General features: G+C 38.4%; 2 protein-coding genes across 4 annotated transcripts in view; one reads left to right on the forward strand and one right to left on the reverse strand.

Moving 5' to 3' along the window:
* The window catches only part of CEBPZ (CCAAT enhancer binding protein zeta), a 22140-nt gene extending 16993 nt beyond the window's left edge, over window positions 1–5147 (reverse strand). The window contains exons 1-2 of the mRNA XM_068564507.1: window positions 4956–5147; window positions 324–1813 (exon numbers count right to left, since the gene is read on the reverse strand). Coding sequence (XP_068420608.1) covers window positions 324–1813; window positions 4956–5111 — 1646 coding nt within the window. The 5' untranslated portion in view covers window positions 5112–5147. The remainder of the gene's footprint in view (window positions 1–323; window positions 1814–4955) is intronic.
* Window positions 5148–5216: 69 nt separating this feature from the next.
* Window positions 5217–21941, forward strand: NDUFAF7 (NADH:ubiquinone oxidoreductase complex assembly factor 7). Of its 3 annotated transcripts, XM_068564586.1 has the most exons (11): window positions 5217–5319; window positions 5628–5791; window positions 9537–9617; window positions 10579–10689; window positions 14119–14332; window positions 15146–15204; window positions 15900–16010; window positions 18565–18708; window positions 20025–20198; window positions 20298–20374; window positions 20729–20934. In XM_068564586.1, exons 1-11 carry the CDS (start codon window positions 5253–5255, stop codon window positions 20736–20738), a joined length of 1212 nt encoding a protein of 403 aa, XP_068420687.1. In that variant the 5' UTR covers window positions 5217–5252; the 3' UTR covers window positions 20739–20934. The 3 variants fall into 3 exon arrangements, with proteins under 3 accessions (XP_068420687.1, XP_068420686.1, XP_068420685.1); XM_068564585.1 differs by lacking the exon at window positions 20298–20374 and having other exon boundaries at window positions 18622–18708; window positions 20729–21941; XM_068564584.1 differs by lacking the exon at window positions 20298–20374 and having other exon boundaries at window positions 20729–21940.
* The last annotated feature ends 1766 nt before the right edge of the window (window positions 21942–23707 follow it).

Below are 23707 nucleotides of genomic sequence, written 5' to 3' on the forward strand. Positions count from 1 at the left end.
AGTGCCCAGCACATAGTTGACACTCAAAAAATTCTTGTTGAATGAACGACTAAATGGCTGTGTGAAGGACAGGAGGAAAGAAATACAGGACCGAGGATGGGGACTTCTCAAAATAAAAAATAATAAATGACGTATTCAAAACATATAATACAGATGCCCAACAGGGAGCCAAAGATTAAATGACTCAAAGTTGGTGAATAGCAAGTTGCTGAGAGGGGCCAAAAATCCTACTTTCTAAGTCTTTCTATTGCCCCACAGAGGGGCACTGCATTATATTAGACCACATTACTTCTCATTCACACACTGGAATAGTAGGTACTTACCGATATAATGCTGCATAATATCTATCTGATATCGTCTGCTGAGAATTCATTACTTGGAAGAGCAACATTAAAGCCTGCACACTGGTATTAAAATTCACAATATGCAGCACTTTGAACAGCGTGTCAACCTGCTCCCTCACTTTGTCATCACCAGTCTGGGCATAGGGATATGCCCTATTCACTCCTGTTAAAAGGGCACTGAGCATTTTTGACTCAATATCTTTTTTCTTGATGCAAGTCCGAAAAAAACAAAAATAAAGAGTTATTAGTTTGTTAGCTAATTCACTTTCTTCATGGGAGAGGGCCATTTGATTTAAAAAGCAAATTGCATAATACTGGGCTTTGGAGCTGATATTTGAGCGGAAAAGCAGTCTTTCTACTTCACTACACACAACTCCTTTCATATTGGGATGTTTACAAAGCAATGTCTCCAACAGATGGGAGGCTTTGGTGGCTATTCTGTTCTGAGGATCTCCCAGTTTATTTACCACGTGCACAAGAAGGGCCTTTTCTTCCTCAGGTTTGTTACAAAGAAGCTCATGAGCCACTACAAGGGCTCGAATTTTGGTGGTTACTAATGAATCATGACTTAAAGTTTCTAAGACTTGCACAAATTCAGCCACTAAGTGTTTCAGCTGGTGTTCAAAATACCATAATATGAGTCTTCTATCTCTTGAGTCCTTGTTGCCACTGGACAACTGTTCTAGTTTGTTGAAAGGATGCTGGCTGAAAATCCGTAGCTTTCGACTGTCTGGCAAAAGGTCTGTAATGAGTAACTCTTTGAAAGTATCCAAAGCCATGAGGCACTGCTGTTTGCTACCCTTCTTTTTAACAAGGTTCAGTAGAGTTTCTACAAACTGGAGTGTGTGAATAGCATCATCCTGAATAAGAAGAATCATGGCTGCCATTCTGTCACCTAGCGTCCCTGATGACACAATTGCCTTCATCCAGGTAGAAGAGGCTCCCTTTTGATTATTTGTCTTATTTTTGAATAAGTTGATTTCATGTTCATACAACTTCTGAGCCAAGGTTTTGTACTTAGACACAACATCCTGAGGCTGGGGTCCCAATGAGTATTCATTGCTATACTCCAGATCATACCATTTGCCTCCAGACTTAAGTAACAATGTCCGTCTCTCAAAAAATTCAAAGATATCCTGTTGCTTATCTCTCTTTGCTTTTGTTATGGCACTGCTGTTCTCATCAGAATGTTGTTCTGGCCTCTTCTTATTTTTCACCTTACTTTCACTTTCTGCTGTATTTTGCTTTTTATTATCTACTTTAGATAATCTTGCTTCTTTTTTGCTGGCTTCTTGTTTTTTAGCTGGTTGATCTTCTTCAATTAAGAAAGCTTTTGCATACTTGGCCAAACTAAGATTTTGAATAAATGCTTCCAATTCACCCTGCTGAAGATCATCAATTGCTCCTTTTTTGCCTCCATCCACCACTTCCTCATTCTCATCCAAAGCAGTCAGCATAAGGTAATCTTGCTGCATAAAAATATAAGTTAAAAATAAATTACAAATCCAACAGTTTAGTTAAAACCTCAAAAGTTAATTTGATATCTGTATCCTTGAAATCAATTATCCATAAAATTGAGTTATCACAGTATTGCCTAGGCTCCCACCTACACCCAAAGTACTTACTTGATAGATCAAAGATTTAAATGTGAAAAATAAAACCATAAAGTAATAGGAGAAAGCACAGCATAATTAAAAAAATAATTCCAGGGACTTCCCTGGCGGCCCAGTGGTTAAGACTTCGCCTTCCAATGCAGGGGGTGCGGGTTCAATCTGCTGGTTGGGGAGCTAAGATCCCACATGCCTTGTGACCAAAAAAAACCCCAAAACCTAAAACAGAAGCAATCTGTGACAAATTCAATAAAGACTTTAAAAATGGTCCGCATCAAAAATAACTTTAAAAAATAAAAATAAAAATAAAATTTTTTAATTAAAAAAATAATTCCAGAGTAGGGAAAAATCTTTCCAAATTTGACATAAAACCCGGGGTCCATAAAGAAAAGAATGGATATATTTATTATTCTCTTACACACAAAACATATACAAAAATTGAAAGACAAATAATAAACTGGAAAAAACAACTGGCAACTCATATCAAAGTAATTTGGCTTAATATGTAATATAAAAGTTCCTATACATCAGCTAAGGAAGTGACAACCCAACAGAAAGATGTGCAAAGGATATAAACAAACGGTTCATAGAAAAAAAAGTGGTTCTTTAAAAATGTGAAAAGATGCTCAACCTCACTGACATTTAAAGAAGTCCAAATTAGAACCACAATGACACATCTATTTTTTAATCTGCCAGAGAAGCAAAGATAAAATTAAGACAGGTGGTGTTGGGGAAAGGGTGGAGGAAAAGGCACTTTCCTAAATGGCTGATGGAAGTGTAAACTGGCACAACTTCTATGGAGAGCAATTTGTCAACTTCAGTCAAAATACAAGACAAATCCTTTGACCCAGCAGTTCCATTTCTATAAATTTAGGTTATGCATACACTTACAAATGTGGAAAAAGATATATATGTTCAAGGTTATTTACTGAAGCATTATTTAAAATAGCAAAAGATTGACAACTTAAATATCCACAATAAATGGCTAGTTAGATAAATTAAGAAAATGATGTTATGGGCATAAAACCAAAGACAGAACTTTAATTCTTTTTTTTTTTTTTTTTTTTTAAGTTTTTGGCCGCACCCCACGGCATGTGGGATCTTAGTTCCCCGACCAGGGATCGAACCCACGCCTCCTGCATTGGAAGGCAAAGTCTTAACCACTGGACCACCGGGGAAGTCCCAGGACAGAACTTTATACTGATGTGGAGGGATATCTAATAAAACAGTAAGAAAAAAAAGATTTAAAATATTACATAGTATGGTACCTTTTGTGTAAAAAATAACAAACATAGGTGTGTGTGTGTGTATCTGCTTGGAAGATATAAAAGACACAAAAATAATTGCTTCCTGGAAGGGAAACTGCATGGCTGGAGATAAAAGTGGGAAAGAAGACTTTTCATCCTGTACCCCCCTCCTTTAAACAAAACAAAACAAAGCAAAAACCAAAACAAACCTTTTCATAACATGTGCATATATTACCTACTCAAAAATTAAATACAACCCAAGTACAGAGCAAACTGTGAATCTGCCCCGGTAAGTTGCATTTCTCCTGCCTCTAATCGCTCATCCTCCCCCTCCCCCTCCCCATGTTGCCCAGAAAGTCTAGTCTGAAAACAAAACATATAATAAAAAGCAAAGCTCTGTTACATATTTGCTACAAACCTTCTAAGGTTTCCCATCAAATTCAGAAGATAAGCCCATCCTCTTACCTCTCTGACCTCCTTTTTTTTTTTTTTAACATCTTTATTGGAGTATAATTGCTTTACAATGTTGTGTTAGTTTCTGCTGTATAACAAAGTGAATCAGCTATACATATATATATCCCCATATCCCCTCCCTCTTGCATCTACCTCCCACCCTCCCTATCCCACCCCTCTAGGTGGTCGCAAAGCACCGAGCTGATCTCCCTGTGCCATGCAGCTGCATCCCACTAGCTATCTATTTTACATTTGGTAGTGTATATATGTCCATGCTACTCTCTTACTTTGTCCCAGCTTACCCTTCCCCCTCCCCGTGTCCTCAAGTCCATTCTCTACGTCTGTGTCTTTATTCCTGTCCTGCACCTAGGTTCATCAGAACCATTTTTTTTTTTTAGATTCCATATATATGTGTTAGCATATATTATTTGTTTTTCTCTTTCTGACTTACTTCACTCTGTATGACAGACTCTAGGTCCATCCACCTCACTACAAATAACTCAATTTCATTTTTTCATGGCTGAGTAACATTCCATTGTATATATGTGCCACATCTTCTTTATCCGTTCATCTGTCGATGGACACTTAGCTTGCTTCCATGTCTGACCTCATTTCTTACTGCTCTCCTCTCACCTCACTTGCACTATTTTTAGTGTTCCTGGAACAACAAAACCAAAAAGGCTCAGTCCTTTCTTTCCTTCAATTTTCTGCTCGAAAACTCAGGGGTGGGTCCCCCGATCACCTCGTTTAAAACTGTAACGCCTCGCCCATTTATTATCCTCCCTCCTCGTTTTAATTTTCTCTGCTCAGCGTCTGATATACAATGTATTCCAAAGTTTGGTTACTGTTTCTTTGCCTTAATTAGGATGTAAATTCCAAGAGCGCAGAGAGCTTCTTGGGCGTAAACTGAGCGTGTGGGTGTACTTTGTGAGAATAGAAGTTAAATTCCAATACCACTGGGGCTCCAAACACTGATACCACGAGGTCAGGACCAAAAAAAAAAGTCAGTCCTCTCCGACCTGACAGAGTGCCAGTTATACTACGTCAATAAAATGAGATGACACCTACATCCTAAGAAAAGACACGGTATAAAAACGTTCAATTCTAAACGACTTTTCTCTTGCAAAGAGCAATGGGAAAGAAGTGCGGGAAGCGCACCGAGCACATTTCGAAACTGGGATCTGGGTCCACGACGCCCTCCCACTCTGCAGCTCGGGGGCTGCCGGGCCACTTGCCCCCGCCACTCGCGGGACCACTCCACGCGCCTGTGTTTCCCTTCTCTTGGAGTCCAAGGCCATTACCTTGGTGCCCCCGAGCCGTAACACCTCCTGCAGGGAGAACCCATCGTCGGCCTCATCGTTAGCATCCTCGTCGTCCTCGTCCGGATCTTCCACCGCTTCCTCCGGGAGCCAGGGCCGCTTGGCGTGGAACTCCAAAGGTTTCTTGGCAGCCGCCATGGCAAGCAAAGCTCACGCACACGGCCCAAAGCTTCCTTCCGCTTGGCCGGGTGACGTACTTCCTGCAGGGGGCGTGTCCTCCCCCGGAAATAGGAGCACTCCCCACCCACGGGCGGCTAGCAGCTGTGTGCGGAGTTCGGGATGAGCGTCTTCGCTGCGGCAGGCGCTGGGCTGCTGTGCGCTGGGCGGCTGTGCGCCGTGCGCGCGGGTAAGCAATTGCGGTGCATGAGCCCCCGTTGCCGCGGAAACCGCCCGGGGCGCCTTCTCCAGTTGAGGGGGCTCCGGGGCGCTCTAGGCTGCAGCCTGGAGTCCAGCGTCAGACACGAAATGGCTGTGTGGTCGTGGGCCAAGCGCGTGCCTGCTGCGCCCTTTGGGCGTGCTGAGGGCCCGAGACAGCTTTCCTGGCTTTGGCCGAGGTGAAGGGTTGACGAAGCCGCTTTGAAATCACTCCGGCTGCTGTGCACATGCCAATACTAAGGTTTCTAATGAATGCCGTTTAATGTGTGTTTTCTACAGTCCTTCCTTGTCTTTGGAGAGGAAAGTACTTCAGTTCCGGGAATGAGCCGGCAGAAAACAACCCGGTGACCCCTATGCTGCGGCATCTTATGTACAAAATCAAGTCTACTGGTCCCATCACCGTGGCCGAGTACATGAAGGAGGTCTTGACCAACCCAGCCAAGGTATCGGTCGGGGAGCCCGGGGACCAGGCCCGCTCTAGCTGCGCTGCGGGGTGTGAACCAGGAGGATATGCTCAGAGGGGACCCCGAAGGTCCTCAGCCCTGGCAGTTGCCTTCCAGGGGAAGAGCCACGCTCAAAGACCTGGGGACAGATAAATGAATCTGTCAGTTGGTCAGGGCTGGGTCAAGTCAGCGGCAGTGGCTTTAAAGAGAGGACAAGTTACAAAGATGTTCAGGGGACGATGTAACCGATAGGACTTATAAGATGAAGGAAGGATGACTTTCCTTCCTGGGTTTATGGTAGATACTGGAGTCATTTTTCAGGAAGAAGGGAATTCAGGAGGAGGTAGAGGTAGGTAAGAGTTCAATCCGAACTCTTTGAAGTGTCTGTGGGACTCAGGTGGAAATGTCCGATAGGCAACAGGAAATACGAATTTAGTGCCTGGAAAGCTGTGTTGGGATGGCATCAGCAGGCACTGGGAGCGTATTCCATTGAGAATGGAAGGTCTGGGCGTTTACGTTCTAGCATTAGGCATTGTCACAGGTTTTTGACCTTCATTTCCTTGTCTGCTCTACAAAGTCACTTGGTGAAAGCCTGTGGTCCTTTTATTTTAGAATGTTTCACCTTTTGTTGGGTTGAAATATGAGATCTGTGGAATCCTGGGGTTTGTTTGGCCTTTTGCTGTTGGATATAGTAGAGTGACTCAGGGTCCAGAGGTTTAGTAAAGGAAGAGATCCTTTAATGCCTATATGCAGTGTTACAATGTACCAAAAGTTCAGATAAGGAGAAACTTTAAAACAAACACCTCTGGGTTAGAGTTGAGGTCCACTCATCATTTATCCATTTATTGAGGTGCCGTATGTGCCAAACACTGTCTCAGGCTCTGGGAATACTGCAGTGGACAATGGAGCATGGCGCTTATGTTCTAGTGAGATAATGAACCATAAACAAGGAAACAAATAATTAAACAAGATCATTGTGGATTGTTGTAAGTGCTTCTGAGGGAGGAAAAAACAAACAAACAAAACTGGGTTAATAGGGATTGAAAGCAAATACTGTGGTGGGAATAGGGATTGTAGAAGTTCCTTAGGTAGGTGGTCAGGGAAGGCCAGTACATTTGAGCTGAGGCTTGAAGGATGGGGATGGGCCAGCCTGGCAAAAGTCTGGGAGAAGTGGGTTCCCAGCAGATGATCCAGAAACACAAGGTTTTTAAGCTGGGAAATGCTTTGGTACACAGAGAAGGGAAGGGCACCAGTGTGGCTGCAGGGCAGTGACTGGCGGGGGGGAGGGTTTGATGGTGAGGAAAGTAGTGTGAGATGAGTTTGGAGAGGAGCCAGTTCATGCAGTGCTTTCATGAAATTTAGATTTTTTGTGTTAGTGCAATGGGAAACCTTTAGGAGGTGCATTCATGTACATTGTGTTGGCAGTGACATCAGGTGGAGATAGTAAGTGAGCCGCTGGCCATAAGAGTCTGGAGTTCGTGAGAAAGATTGGGCATGCATATATAAATTTGGTCATCATCAGTATATAGATGACGTTAAAATAAAAAGGAACCAGTGAGAGTATACTTAGAGAAGAGAAGGTTTTTCAGGAGTAAGCCTTGAGGTAACTCAAATTTAAAGTAGAGGTTCTTAACCTAGGGATCCTTGAATAGAAATCAGGGGGTTTGTAGATGTGGATGGGAATAAAAATTACACTTTTATTTTCATTAACCTCTAACTGAAGTTGAGTGTTTCTCTGATTATGAACATAGGCAACAACCAGTACCATCAGCAATACTCTGTGATTTTAGCGTCAGTGGAAATCACTGACATTGTCATATCACAACAGAGTGATCATGATATCTCAAAATACTATTGTACTTCTCTGTACTTCAAAACTTCATTATTTATTAGAACTTCAGCTCAATTTTGCTTTTTAATACACTTATAAAGGTGTATATATATTACTATATCACAAATTTATTTTTAAAATATTTGATAAGTATTTTTCTTTTTTTATAAACTTATTTATTTATTTATTTATTTTTGGCTGTGTTGGATCTTCGTTGCTGCGCGTAGGCTTTCTCTAGTTGCGGCGAGCGGGGGCTACTCTTTGTTGCAGTGTGCGGGCTTCTCATTGAGGTGGCTTCACTTGCCGCAGAGCACGGGCTCTAGGCGCGCGGGCACTAGAGCGCAGGCTCAGTAGTTGTGGCACACGGGCTTAGTTGCTCCGTGGCATGTGGGATCTTCCCGGACCAGGGCTTGAACCCGTGTCCCCTGTGTTGGCAGGCAGATTCTTAACCGCAGTACCACCAGGGAAGCCTGATAAGTATTTTTCAATTGATTTCATATTTAGTCCTGTGTGTTTTAAGTCCTGTGCATTTAAAGACATTCTGTGAAGGGTCTGTAGTGTTCATTAGACTGCCAGAGTGGTTCGTTTCTCACACACACACACACACACACACACACACACACACACACACACACACACACACACACACACACACACACACACCCCACACCCCTGAAATACTTCCTTACGAAGGGAAAGAGAAAGGCTAGAGGGGAGATGCTGTATGGAGTGAAAAAAATCTTTTTAAAGATGGATGGAAGTGACTTAATTAAATTTCTAATGCTGTGGGGGAAAAGTTGAAGCTGTAAGAGAAAGCTGTGATAGAAAGATCCTGGCCCATGAGGGTTATGTGAGGAATGATGATTGAGCCAGAGCACAGGGTTAAGTTTGGAAAAGAGCAGAAGGTGTAGGCGTTTCATCCTTTGAGTCCCGAGGAAAGAATGGGAACAGTGGAGGCTGGATGGGGTCAGGAACCTGAGGAAGTCTATTTAATAACATTCTTTAATTCCTGCGTGGGCCCGAGCCCAGGTCACCTGCTAAGGGTAAGCTGGTAGAAGAAGGGGCTTGAAGGGCATAGGGAAATTTTAAACAATTCTTGAGTGTTTCTTGAAGGCTAAACACTACGCTAAAACTTGGGATATGAAGGTAAATAAGACATAGTCCCGTCCCCCAGATGACTAATCCTTCTGGTGAAGAATTTAGATATATAAAGAAATAAGTTTAGAAAAGGAGGCATGCGGTCTTGCCTGAGGTTGGAGGGCTGGAGGAGGAGGTCAGAGAAGGTGGCATTTGAACAGATTCAGTCTTACTGAGTAGAAGATTGCCAGGGAGAGATGGGAAAGGAGAAAGGAGAACATTTGCGATGGCAAGGATGTATGGCCAGGCAGGGCAAATTAAAAACAAAACAAAACAAAAACAAACAAAAAATCAATTTTTTATTGAGATATAACATTCACATAGAAAAATGCATAAATCACATTTATACAGCTTGATGAATTTTGACAAAGTGAACACTCCTGTGTCACCGGCACCCAGGTCAAGAAGCAGCCTCAAGAGCAGGCAGGGCTGATTTGAAACACAGTGGGAGAGGTTGGGCGAGGGGCTTGCGGGGCAGCCAGGGTCTTCGTGTGGAGGCAGGAGAGGGAGGGCAGCTGTGCAGTGTGGAGAGGGGCCCTGCTTGGCTTCTGCCTTTGTAGTCAAGGAGTGATTGTTTTTCTACCAGTTCTGCAAAATGACTGTTACTTTGTAAAATTTAGGTAAAGACGCTGTTTATTTTGCTTATTTGGAAGAGAGAACTTTCTTATGAAATAACTTGTTTATCTCATTGTATACATTATGTGAGATTTTGGAGGTGTGTTTTAAAAAGCTTATTTGAAAATTAATTTGTTTTCTCCATTTTTTCTTTTTACGTAGGGCTATTATGTGAACCGTGACATGCTAGGAGAAAAAGGAGATTTCATTACTTCACCTGAAATAAGTCAGATCTTTGGGGAGGTAATATCCAACGTAAACTCTAGAAGAAACTAATTATCAAACATTTGAGAGTAGATCAAGTAGTAGTATTCCACAGTAGTGTTTTACAGCTTTGTTTTTGGTGATTCATCAAGTTTTAATTTTTTAGTGGTTTATATACTGAAGGAATAGAGGTATCGAGGACATTTGAAAGGTTTAATACTTTACTGTAGAAAAGGAAATGTAGAGATACAAAGGACAGAAGGAAAGAAAAAGAAAAGAAATGGAAGAAAAGGTGTTGGAAAAGAGGAGAACCAGATGAAAAAATGAGAATGGAAAGACAAAGAGAGACAACAGGCAAGGTGAAGAAGGAGGTTGAGAGTTCCCTCAAGAAGGAAGAGAGAAAAGATAAAAAATACTGAGGAATTAGTGGAATCAAAATGCGCTCTATAGCCTATACCCCTTATTTAGCCGTATTTATAGTAGAAGTCTCCTTAAGAACTTTGAATTCTTTTCAGGAATTCTAGTTCATTTATTTCCATATATAACCTTTGATCAATTTAGAAATGGAAAATAGTACACAAAAGGAAGAAAAATCTAGGCCTTAAAAAAATATTAATTATGACTTAAAGCCATGTAATTATTGAAATTACATGAATATGAAGAAATGGCAGAATCATATTTCATATGTCTGTTTGCTTTGAAATACTAGTACCTTTCGGTAAGTGATATCCTCTTATCTGTGTCATGGGACCTTTTATAGTAGAGGCTACCTTTTAACTAGGTGTTTTCTTCTGTTACTAAGCTTCCTAAGTGGTGTCTGTTGTACTGTAGTCCCAGTGAAGTTCCTGTGTGCGTATACATATATTAACATGTTAAATAACGTGTATGGTTGTTAGGAAACATTTTGCCTTCTGGCGTAAAGTCTATTTACATAGAGTTTTATATTGTGGTATACTTCTATGCTTTATAATGCTTGAATGTAGTTCTTTCCTTGTCACAGCTCCTAGGGATATGGTTCATCAGTGAATGGATAGCCACTGGAAAAAATGCAGCTTTCCAACTGGTGGAACTGGGCCCAGGCAGGGGTACCCTCTTGGGAGATATTTTGAGGGTAAGTAATAAAAGAATGTCTTAAAGTCTCATGTACCTGACTCTTGTTACTTTTGACTGAGTTTGAAAACTTTGTTGATTTCCTTGGTTTTCAGTCTTACCTCCTTAATCTCATATTTCTCAGGTAAAATGTAATGTCAAAATAATATAGTGAATCATAACTTGTTATCTGTTTCTAATCTTAAAAAAATGGGGGTGAGGGGAGAATGTAAAAGCTAAAAGTATAAAACATTTAGGAGATATTATGGGAGAATATATTCATCTTCTGAGTAGGGAGTTTTTTACATTATATAAAAAGCAGAAGCCATAAAGGAAAAGATTAATAATTTCAAATACATTAAAATTAAGAACTTTTTTGTTCTTTAAAGAAACTAGGAACATTTTGTTCTTCAAAGACACCATAAAGAAAGTGACAAGACAAAACACAAAGTGGGAGGAGTTATTTGTAACACATATAACTAACAAAGAACTGGTAGTTAGAATACATAAAGAACTTTTTTTTTTTTAATAGATTTATTTTATTTATTTATTTATTTATTATTTTTTGGCTGCGTTGGGTCTTCAGCTGCTGTGCACGCTTTCTCTAGTTGCGGCGAGCTGGGGCTACTCTTCGTTGTGGTGCGAGGGCTTCTCATTGCGGTGGCTTCTCTTGTTGCAGAGCACGGGCTCTAGGCTCGCAGGCTTAGTAGTTGTGGCACACGGGCTTAGTTGCTCTGCGGCATGTGGGATTTTCCTGGACTAGGGCTCGAACCCGTGTCCCCTGCCTTGGCAGGCGGATTCTTAACCAGTGCGCCACCAGGGAAGCCCCGAAGATCTCCTTTAAATCTGTAAGAAGGTGACAGATAACTCAATAGAAAAGTCAGGCCAAAGATGTGAACAGGCCTGTCATAAAAGAGGGAGTCCATGTGGCTAATGAAGACAAAAAGATGCTCAGACTCACTGGTAATCAGGGAAATGAAAATTAAAATCACAGTGAGTAACCACTGTACCCTCAAAATTAGAAAGTCTGACAACACCAAGGTTGTCAGACCTTGGTTGGTGAGGATGGGGAGCAAGGGCAACTCTCATGTACTGCTTGTAAGTATATTTTGGTACAACCCCTATGAATAGCTACTGGGCATTATCTACTAACATCAAAGTTACTTACATTGTATGTCCCAAAATAAATTGTGAGCTTATTTTGTGTGTACCTGACAAATCAGTGTAAAAAAAAAATGCATATTCAATTTAAAGAAATTTAAATTTCTTGATGCTATATGATTTCTGCTTGAAATTAAGAATTGAAGGATTTTTTTTTCAAAGAAAATTTACAAATATCTGACAAATAAGAATCCTGATTATATTGTATGTTTTTGGTGGTGAGGGGAACCCACTGATTTATGTTTCCAGGGCTCTATTTTGTATCTTTTTAAATTGGCAAAGTCATTTGAATATAAAATATTTAATAAGATTCTCAAACAATATTTTGTTTCAAGAACTTTAAAAATTAAGCCCAAAGCTCTTTTTTTCTTTAAAAAAATTTTTTTAAATTGAAGTATAGTTGACTTACAGTGTTTCAGGTGTACAGCAAAGTGATTATATATATATTTTCAGATTATTTTCCATTATAGGTTATTATAAGATATTGAATATAGTTCCTTGAGCTATACAGTAGGTCCTTGTCGTTGTGTATTTTATATATAGTAGTGTTTATTTGTTAATCCCAAATTCCTAATCCGTCCCCTATAATCCATTTTTTTTTTTTTTAAAAGAAATTCACGGTCTTTTATTTATTTATTTATTTATTTATGACTGTGTTGGGTCTTCGTTTCTGTGCTAGGGCTTTCTCTAGTTGTGGCAAGTGGGGACCACTCTTCATCGCGGTGCGCAGGCCTCTCACCATCGCGGCCTCTCTTGTTGCGGAGCACAGGCTCCAGATGCGCAGGCTCAGTAGTTGTGGCTCACGGGCCCAGTTGCTCCGCGGCATGTGGGATCTTCCCAGACCAGGGCTCGAACCCGTGTCCCCTGCATTGGCAGGCAGATTCTCAACCACTGCGCCACCAGGGAAGCCCCCATAATCCATTCTTTATGCTTGTCTTTTGGAAAGAAAATGCTTGGCTTTATCATTCCCATGCGTAAACATCTTTGGCAGCTACCCTCTTATCAATACAAGGTGTTCACAACCAGACTTGTTTCTGTGCTCTACCTTGAACTCCGTGCTCCAAACTATATGCACCAAACTATACCCACAGCTCTTAAAATGTCTAAAGGATGCTCCCCTAGATCAAGTCCTGAGAACTTTTAAAAAGCCGAAGAATTTAAAGGAATGTAAAGAAAATAGCCAAAGGTGTAATTACAGACTTGTTTTTATTTTTGATCATATTTCTGAAGGATTTTTCTCTTGTGAAGAAGTTTTTCTATTTATAGTTTCATCTCAAAACTAAATTTGGAGAAGTCGTCTTGTCCTAATCAGTCTGTACCCGCATATTCAGGTCTCAAAAGTAGGAGGCAAATCACCAGTGAGTATTAAATTCAAATGAAAAAAATATTGATCTACTTTATACAATTAGCATTGAATTTTTAGCATTAAAATATTGATAAAACATTAGTATATTCCTTTTTTTTCTCATGTTTACAGTAGCAAAAAAATGTGTGTGGCTAAGAAGAAATTGAAAATGGGAAAGAATCTCAAAGTTAAACTGTCAAGTAATTAGTGCCATTCAAATCTGATTTCTTGTGGATACAGTCTGATTGTCTCAGGGGTGAGGTGATTTTGTAGGCATAGCAGCTTTTTCTTTTTCTTTTTTTCTTTCTTTATTTTTTTCAAGCTATTGCCACAGCCTCCTGCTGCCCAAGGTTTGCTGGCCTAATCACTTGAGATACAGCAGTTTGACTTTCCGCATCACTTTCTAGGGCCCTACTTGCTGTATCAGTGGCTAGTCAATGATCTTCTTTGGGATACTCTCTTCATAGCAGCTTTTTAAAATCAAGCCTAGCTCTTTACCCATGAACTTGCTGTGTGGCCCCAGGTGTGATGTGTATAACAATTTTCAGGTCTTATAAGTAAAAAATCTCTGTTTTTTCAAAGTTAAAAAAAAACAAGGCTATATACATTTTATTTCTTTGGTCTTTTTTTAGACTCTCTAATCTGAATCATTGTTATTATTGGATGCTAAAGCTTTTATTTTCATTTGTTAGTCATAATTCTAATTTTTATCAGTAGGAAACCAAATTGTACTGTGTACTATGTACTGTTCATTTCTTATATAGACTATGTTTAATAACTCCAGTAGGTTATGATTCTCATAGACTGCTGGAGAGTGACTTGTGTGAGGTTCTCTGAAACGAATTATTACTTTTGCTGTGACATGAGCAAATTATCGAGGTCAATGGTTAGAAAACCTAAAATCTACTCAACAAGATTTTGCCAATTTCTTCTTTTTATATTTAGGTGTTCAGTCAGCTTGCATCTGTGCTGAAAAACTGTGACATTTCAATACATCTGGTAGAGGTCAGCCAAAAATTAAGTGAGATTCAAGCATTAACGTTGACTGAAGAGAAGGTCCTATTAGAGCGAAATGCTGGATCCCCAGTATATATGAAAGGTGTCACTAAGTCTGGAATTCCAATTTCCTGGTACCGAGATCTGCAAGATGTTCCAAAAGGTAATTATTTTACATTGATTAATGAAAGAATTTTGATCACAGCCCCTCACAGTAGTGATAGGTGACCACAACCTTGTAGAGCAATGTAGTAGATTGAGTTAGGGCTGCCAAGTCCCTTACCTATAGAGAACAGCATTGTGTTAGAAAATAATTTCATGTGATGTTGCAAAAACCAAAGCAAACCAAAACCAAAACATGGATCTCGGTTGTACTTTTTAGTTTTTCCCTACCCCTCAGATAGTACTGATGATGAAGTAGCCCAAGGCAGTGGGGCCCGAAGGAAGCAGTGTTAGTAGATGAGTTTAATTATCTCATCTTTTGATCATCCTTACTTGCCTAAAGGCAAGGAAGGGGTGGTGGGAGAATCCCTTCACTCCTCAAGAATGTTATATTGATGAGCCCCAGCTCAAACCTAAAGTGGTGGTCTGACCTTGGCCAAGGCACCACAGCCCTTCCTGGCCTTAACCGTCTTGGCTGATTTTAGGAAATTCAAATCCTCTTCCAGCTAACAAATTTGAGTTCTGATTTCTTTTGGGCCTGGTGATGAATAAAACATTAAACTGATAACTGGGATATTTCAGCTCTCTGACCCTCTATGTGGAAAATGGGAATAGTAATAATAGTTCCTGTGTATGTTCTGCACAGTAGGTTTGCCATGAAGAGGTGGGTGATTCTGTGGAAGTTATAATTGTGGAAGCATCACAAGTTCCATTACGAAGAACTATGCATTTTCTTTTTGTTAATGTTCAAAACAACCAATTGATTGCCTTGAAAATGCTGAAATGTTAATTTTTTTCTTCTGTTTTTAAATAGAGTACAGCTTTTATCTTGCACATGAATTTTTCGATGTTCTTCCTGTGCATAAGTTTCAGGTATTGATGGGAAAGAAGTCACATTTATAATTGAATAACAAAGGGCCTTATGTTGTAAGAATAAACATTTATGGTGTTTAATTACTACTTGTTGAAGTTAGCTATATTTGGAAGTTTGATGAATATAAATAATTGAAAGGCAAAAGTGAAATATTAAGAATTCTTAATTCTTAGGATATTAAGGATTCTTAATTCCTCTGGGATAAAGATGTAAGAGAATGTAAGATAGTAAATGACTATAGTGCAATGAAGGATTATTTTTTAGCAAATATTTTTAAATTCCAAAAATTAAAAATTTTCTTCATTCTTTCTGTGAGGAGATTTAAGATTTGGTGGTAATGCACATGTACTGGTAACTTGTAGGGCTAAGAGTATATATTATTATGTAGTAATTTGTTGGCAGAAGCTTCTGATCAGTCCTCCTAAGTCTGTTTTCCATTCTGGGGGCACTTTCCATGTTGCTTATTTCCTCCTCCATTTCTTACCTAAACAGCATTAATAGTTTGCATCTATCATTCTACTCATACTGTTCAAAGGAAATGAAGTAATGCCTTTAAATAATTTAAGTGGTAAAGTGCTCTGTAAATGTTAGTTATCTGTCTTATATATGATAAGAGGAGAAAAGTTATTTTGGTAGAGGCAATTTTGAGAACAAACTTGCAAAAATTTGTTTTTATGTGTTATTTTGTGTTTAGAAAACACCACACGGATGGCGAGAAGTACTCATTGATATTGATCCACAGGTTTCTGATAAACTGAGATTTGTTTTGGCGCCTTGTGCTACCCCAGCAGAAGCCTTCATACAAGTAGGAATAATTTTTTTTTTCTTAGTTTATTGCCAGCCAAATCTTCAGTCTTATTTTCTGAGTTAGTATTTTAGAGTTCCTTGTAACATGAAAGGTGCTTTTTATTAATAGTGAAAATGCACAGGATTTAGAGTCAGGAGACTGGGTTCAAATCACTTCTTAGCCATGTGACCTTAATGTAATAAGAAAGTAAGTGCTTACTCAGCAAGTCCCTGACTGTCTCTGTTTACCTCAGTTCTCTATCAAATGGTGACAATATTGCCTACTTGACAGGAAGTTATGTATCTGTGAAAACAATGTAGTACAGTGTAAAGTAACAATAACAATATTTATTGAATATTTTGTATGTATTACTCTTTTTTTTTAAAATTTATTTTTGGCTGCATTGGGTCTTCGTTGCTGTGCACCGGCTTTCTCTAGGTGCAGCGAGCGGGCCCTCCTCTTCGTTGCAGTGTGCAGGCTTCTCATTGCTGTGGCTTCTCTTGTTGCAGAGCACGGGCTCTAGGTGCGCGGGCTTCAGTAGTTGTGGCACGCAGGCTCAGTAGTTGTGGCTCGTGGGCTATAGAGTGCAGGCTCAGTAGTTGTGGTGCACAGGCTTAGTAGCTCCACGGCATGTGGGATCTTCCCGGACCCTGGCTCGAACCCGTGCCCCCTGCATTGGCAGGAGGATTCTTAACCACTGCACCACCAGGGAAGCCCCTATTACTCTATTTTCTCATTTAATTCTCAAAACTATTATTAGGTAAGTTTTATTATCACTCTCTTTGGGCTACTGTTAGAGCATACCTTTTTTCTCATGCTTCCACCCAAATTAAAATTTGATTACTCCTTTCTATTGTCCTCAAGGAATAATTGCAAGAGCCTGTGTATCTTCGGTTTGAGTTTAAACGTTCAAAAAACCTGTACTTCTCAGGAATGTTTGGGCTTTAGATTGCCTGTTTTATTCCCTTTTTTTCGAGCTCAGAAAAAGAAGATTTCTACTTTCTGGACCATAACTAAGAATTTCTGCCTTAGAAGTTACCGATTTTAAAAGCAGAAGAGCTTTTAAACATAAACCTATGAATTAAGTTTTCATTGCAAAGCATAAGTTTAAAATATCAGCCTAAGTGCTTGTGAGCATTTCTACTTTTTCATACTCTGGCTAATTTTACCTGAGTGAGAAACAAATTCATAAAGCTACTGCGAGCTAACCCCCCGAGAGTTGATTGTTTTTAGGTCTTCACTTGAACAGTGTACACTTACGAGAAAGGGAGTGATGATTTCCCTCTCATTTGGATGGAGCAAATGGTAGTGGAATCTCTTGTCTTGAAGAGCAGTCTAGGATGTTAAGAATGTCAGCATGGAACGCTGAGTCGTGTCACCTTATGCCTGAAGCAGCTGACCCCATGGTTTATATAGTGAAACCACAGTAATTTATTTAATAGCACTGGAGGCTTAGTGGTTTATTATTTCATTTAATTCTCACAGTAAGCGTAGTATATGAAATAGACTGTGAAAGGTTAAGTAACTTGTCTCTAGTAAGCAGTAGATGAGGTGAGACTCAAGGGCTGAGTCTGCCTGACTCTGTACCTCTTAGACCTGTGCCATTATAGGCAGAGACATCAGAGCAGGTCAGTACTTCACTTGTAATAGGTGTTAGGAGGGAGCAAAAGTTAATGTACGTTTGCCCAATGAGGAAAAAATTTTTCATTATCACAGGAATTAGTGAAATTTCATATCTGCTAGTTCAGTTGGCAAGTATTACTATTTATTGTCAATACACGTTTTAAGCTAGTATGTACTTCTTGAGGACCCTTTGTTAATAGTTGAACATCTTGGGAAATAAGGGCTTCAGGTACATTGACACTAGTTTATAAGCTGGTGTTGCTAGATACAGGGCATATCGTTGGGGTACCTTTTCCCGCAAAAGAAGGCAGATATACTTGCTTTTAATAGGGTCTGTTTTGTTATAATGGATTTATATCATTTGTTCTACTAGCACAACTTTTTAGTGTCTCTTATGTGTCAGGCACTGTTCTAGGCAGACAAAAATTCCTTTTCCATGCTTTCAACCCAGTGGAATATATTTATATGAATTATGATACAGAAGTAAAATCACCATAAATAAAATGATAATGTTCTTAGCCATCTGGAGGGTTGAGAGGGCATATGCCTTTTTATAAAAGGCATTAAAATTAAAATATCTTTGTAAACTGAATGGACAACATCAGAGAACCAAGGAGTTCTGTGTAATAGAAAGGATGTCATGTGAAAAGTTGAGTGTAGACAACATATTCATATTGAGAAGGAATTTATTTTTTTTATTTAAAAAAAATTTTTTTTTTTTTTTTTTTTAATTTTTTTGGCTGTGCTACATGCAGGACTTCAGTTCCCTGACCAGGGATCGAACACACGCCCCCTGCAGTGGAAGCATGGTGTTCCAACCACTGGACCACCAGGGAAGCCCTGAGAAGGAATTTATTTTTATTGTAACTAAGAGATGCTCATTGTAGAAAAACCCTAAGGAAACAGGTCTTTTGGATGATGTATTTTGATTCAACTGTTCCCTTACTAGTGTGATGAAACAAGGGATCACGTGGAAGTGTGTCCTGATGCTGGTGTTATTATTCAGGAACTTTCTCAACGCATTTCACTAACTGGAGGTGCTGCCCTGATTGCTGATTATGGTCATGATGGAACTAAGACAGATACCTTCAGAGTATGTATAATTCAGTCACATGATCTATCAGAATTTAACTGGTACAATTTACTTACAGTTGTCGTTTGTTAGGTTTGAAGCTCATTGAAGATCTTTATCTTATTTTGGTTTCTACAGTGCTTAGCACTGTTGTATTACGTTATTTTATAATTAATCCATGTTATTATAATTACCCTTAACCCTGTGTCTTACCCTCCACCTCTCCTTTGAACAGGGTCTGGATTGTCTGCATTATTCCTTAAGTTGCAGAACCTAGGTTTGCATAGATCCTAGTAACCATCTGAATAATTCAAATTGAAAGATTTTCTTAAAAGTTCTTAAAAATTTCCCCTCCTTCATTTAAAAAAAAAGTTACTTTTTATAGATTTGATCTAGCTACTGTAATCATTCAGACTTTTTGTCATATTTTCAACACATTTTTTCCTTTCCAGATGTATTGTTTTATCCTTCCTAAACATCCTTTCTTATGCTCTTGGAACAGGGGTCCCCAACCCCTGGGCCTCAGACCATTAGTGGTCCTCGGCCTGTTAGGAACCGGGCCGCACAGCAGGAGGCGAGCGGCGGGCACTGCCGCTCCCCGTCACTCTCATTACCACATGAACCATCCCAAAAGTTGTCTTCCACAAAAGCGGTCCCCGGTGCCAAAAAGGGTGGGGACCGCTGTCTTGGAATATGATCAATTCTGTTCAATATACTTTAATTAAAGTATGTTGAAATACATTTAACTAGATGTTATTAAGTCATTTTCTAGATCAGTGTTTCTCAATTTCTGACTTTATATTTTTAAAGAAAAACCTGGAGAGTTTTTTTTTCTTTAAGCACTGATTCTCTAGGCGTATCTCCAGGATTCTGATTTGCTAGGTCTGGGTAGAGTCCAGTAACATGTTCTCAGGTGATTTTTTTTGTTTTTTAATAATTTTTATTGGAGTATAGTTGCTTTGCTCTCAGGTGATTCTGATGCATATAGTTGATGGATACACTTTGTAAAACACCATCTAGGTTCTGGTAACCTGAATTCATCTGGAGAATTCTCTCTTCTACTTCATCACCATGGGCATTAATGAAAATTTTAAACAACTGTCAAAGGCAGCATCTTCAGGCACTATAACATAGCACTTTATAGTGGGTTTTCCACATGGCATTTCATTTGGAGAAAGGGTGCTATTTGGTAAGAGTTTGTAAACCACTGATTTAGGCTATATTTTCCTTTTTAACAGTTGTTATGTAAAATGTACTAAAATGATAGCATTTCTTTAATCTTGATAATAATAACCATAAAAGTACAAAAACTCATCATTTAAAAAATTATGTTCAAGGGGTTTTGTGGCCACAGGCTTCATGATGTCTTAATTGCCCCGGGAACAGCAGACCTCACAGCTGACGTGGACTTCAGTTACTTGCGCAGAATGTCCCAGGGGAAAGTAGCTTCTCTGGGTCCAGTAAAACAGCAAACATTTTTAAGAAATATGGGCATTGATGTCCGGCTGAAGGTAATGATTTATGTTATTTCACTGTTATTAAATATTTTAATTTCATACTATTTCAATAAATATTTTAAGTTCACTTGGCCTTAATGCTCTTGCCGTTAGTCAGATCCTCGGTGTTCCAGTCTTTCCAGTAGCATAGGGTTCAGTGTAACCAGACAACGTGGGGGTGGAGCAGCCTGGTAAGTTTCATGCATTCTCTCTTGAGGTAAAATGAAGACTTCCAAATAGTATTCACGTTTGTTAAGAAAACTTGACTGCCTGTATGAGTATGAATTTTACAACTGTTTTGAAGACATCTTAACCCTTCAGTGTAGATCAAACCTCCTGGGAATATCTGCTAAACATACAAATCCATAGGTTTGGGTCACAGCAACCTGTGTCTTTAATAAACACACCATGATTCTAAGGTAGATGATCAGAAATTACATTTTAAGCACTGTTTTATTGAATAGCTAATAGTCATTAGTATTGTTGCAAATAACTAGGAATCCTTTCTCCTGGTTATTTTCACTAAGAAATCTTTTTCTTTTCAGGTTCTTTTAGATAAATCAGATGAGCCATCACTGAGGCAGCAGTTACTTCAGGGCTATGATATGTTAATGAATCCTACGAAGATGGGAGAAAGATTTAACTTTTTTGCCTTGATACCTCATCAGAGACTTCATGGTAGAAATCATCAGACGAATGCATGTCAGTCAAAACCCTCTCCATCACCTGTAGCTGGGTTTGGTGAACTTGGTTGGCGGTGATATTTCAGTTTGGACTTTTTACTCCCAAGTTGGCCTAAGAAACTAGAATAAAGAGAACACATTTTATATATCACAGGTAAAATAAGTATTAAAATATTTTATCTCTTCACAGCCAATAAAAATAGCCCATACAATACAACTGAAAATTGATCTTTTAAGATTGTGTTTGATTCTTGGTACAAATATGTGTTCTCAGTTTAATGAAACTTATTATTGGGTTTCCTCTAATTAATAAAGCTAGTTGCTGTATTTTTGTTTTACAATGTAAACATGGATTCTGATTGGTTTTATAACTGGAAACAACTGGCCATTCACAGGGGACTGATTAAATAGAACTATCCATATATTTTTTAAATGAGGTAGAGTAGTATGTTCTGACATAGAAAGATTGCTAAGATTTAGTAAGTGAAAAAAGTAGGGTGCAAAATGTTTTGTAGTTATGATTCCATTTTTGTTGGAGAAAAGCTACATTTAAAGAAATGCTTAGAAGTAATTTCACAGCAATTAAAACACTAAATGCAGACTGGTTGTTTTCTGTTCAGTGATATTTACTTGTATATAAAAAGTAAGGAAAGGATGCCCAATAATCACTAGTTATTAAAGGGACTGTCTTCTCCATTGTATATTCTTTCCTCCTTTGTCATAGATTGACCATAGGTGTGTGAGTTTATTTCTGGGCTCTCTGTTCTGTTCCATTGATCTATGTGTCTGTTTTTGTTCCAATATGCTGTTTTGATAACTGTAGCTTTGTAGTAAAGTCTGAAGTCAGGGAGCATGATACCATCAGTGTTGTTCTTTTTTCTCAAGATTGCTTTGGGAATTTGGGTCTTTTGTGGTTCCATATAAATTTTAGGATTATTTGTTCTAGTCGTGTGAAAAATGTCATGGGTATTTTGATGGGGATTGCATTAAATCTGTAGATTGCTTTTGGGTAGTATCGACATTTTAACAATATTAATTCTTCCAATCCAAGAACATAGGATATATTTCCGTTTCTTTGTATCATTTTCAGATTCCTTCATCAGTGTTTTACAGTTGTCAGAGTATAGGTCTTCCACCTTCTTGGTTGTTTATTCCTAGATATTTTATTCTTTTTGATGTGATTTTAAATGGGATTGTTTTCTTGCTTTCTCTTTCTGATAGTTCATTATTAGTGTATAGAAAAGCAACAGATTTCTGTGTATTAATCTTGTATCCTGCAACTTTACTGAATTAATTTGTTCTAACAGTTTTTTGGTGGAGACTTTAGGGTTTTCTATGTACAGTATCATGTTATCTGCAAATAGAGACAATTTTATTTTTTCCCTTCCAATTTGGATTTTAGAGGAAAGATTTTCAGCTTTTCCCTATTGAGTGTGGTTAAGTGGCCTTTATTATGTTGAGATATGTTCCCTCTATATCAACTTTGTTGAGAGTTTTTATCATGAATGTTGAATTTTGTCAGATGCTTCTTCTCTTTTGAGATGATCATGTGATTTTTATCCTTTTGTTAATGTAGTGGGTCACACTGATTGATTTGCAAATATTGAACTATCCTTGTGTCCCTGGAATACATCCCACTTGATCATGGTGTGTGATCCTTTTAATATATTGTTGGATTCAGTTTGCTAATTTATGAGGATTTTTTGCATCTATATTCATCAGAGATACTGGACTATAATTTTATTCTTTTGTAGAGTCTTTATCTGGTTTTGGTACTAGGGTAATGGTGGTCTTGTAGAATGAATTTGGGAGCATTCCATTCTCTTCAGTTTTTGGAATAGTTTGAGAAGGATAGGTATTAGCTTTTCTTAGTATGTTTAGAATTCCCCTGTGAAGCCTGAACTTTGGTTTGCTGGGAGGTTTTTTATTAATTACAAATTCAATTTCAATACTAATGACTGGTCTGAACTGTTCAGATTGTTTCTTAACTCAGTCTTGGCAGGTTGTATGTTTCTAGAAATTTTTCCATTTCTTCTAGGTTGTCCAGTTTGTTGGCATATAATTGTTTGTAGTATCCTCTTATTTTTTTTTTTTTTTTTTATCTCAGTAGTACAGTTGCTCTCCTCTTTCTTATTTTGTTTATTTGGGTCCTCTCTTTTTTCTTCTTGATGAGCCTGGCTAAAGGTTTATCAGTTTTGTAAAAAGGTTTATCAGTTTTGTTTATCTTTTCAAAAAAACAGCTCTTGGTTTCATTGATGTTTTCTGTTGTTTTTTGGTCTATTTTATTTCCTCTCGTAATTATTATTTCCTTCCATCTACTAACTTTGGGCTTTGTTTGTTCTTCTTTTTCTAATTCCTTTAGATAGTAGGTTAGGTTATTTGAAATTTTTCTTCTTTCTTGAGGTAGGCCTTATATTGCTATGAACTTCAATAATAACTATTAAATTTCCCAATCTGGTTTGAGGGGTGGGAAAAGACTTTTTTATTTGTCCTCCTTTTTGGTATTTGAATTTTTTATATGCTTCTGTGAATTTTATAATTAAAATTAGATTTAAAAAATTTTAAAAGTCACAGTAAAACCAATAAACCTAACAGGTACTTAAAATATGACTTAGAGTAAATCCAGACTGCTTAGGAGGAGTAATTTTCTAAACTGAGTTAATTCTCTCGTATTTTCAGATAACTGTCAAGATTTAGTTCTATAAGTTCTCATTTTTTGGTTCAAAAAACTTTTATTAATACCAGACATACGGACTTTCTGAAGAACTGTTATATTAGCAACACAAATTTGTGAAATTAAAGGAAAAGAATACTAGCTATATGTCTTGAAGTTATAGCTTA

The sequence above is a fragment of the Eschrichtius robustus genome, chromosome 15, assembly GCF_028021215.1.
Source record: "Eschrichtius robustus isolate mEscRob2 chromosome 15, mEscRob2.pri, whole genome shotgun sequence".
In the NCBI taxonomy this organism is placed as follows: Eukaryota; Metazoa; Chordata; class Mammalia; order Artiodactyla; family Eschrichtiidae; genus Eschrichtius; species Eschrichtius robustus.

What these genes read in the sequence shown, in the direction of transcription:
- NDUFAF7 (XM_068564584.1), top strand. Translation starts at nt 5,253, where the DNA reads ATGAGCGTCTTCGCTGCGGCAGGCGCTGGGCTGCTGTGCGCTGGGCGG. An exon ending in TAAGTCAGATCTTTGGGGAG is followed by an intron (nt 9,618 to 10,578) that starts GTAATATCCAAC and finishes TCCTTGTCACAG; the next exon opens with CTCCTAGGGATATGGTTCAT. An exon ending in TCTTGGGAGATATTTTGAGG is followed by an intron (nt 10,690 to 14,118) that starts GTAAGTAATAAA and finishes TTTTATATTTAG; the next exon opens with GTGTTCAGTCAGCTTGCATC.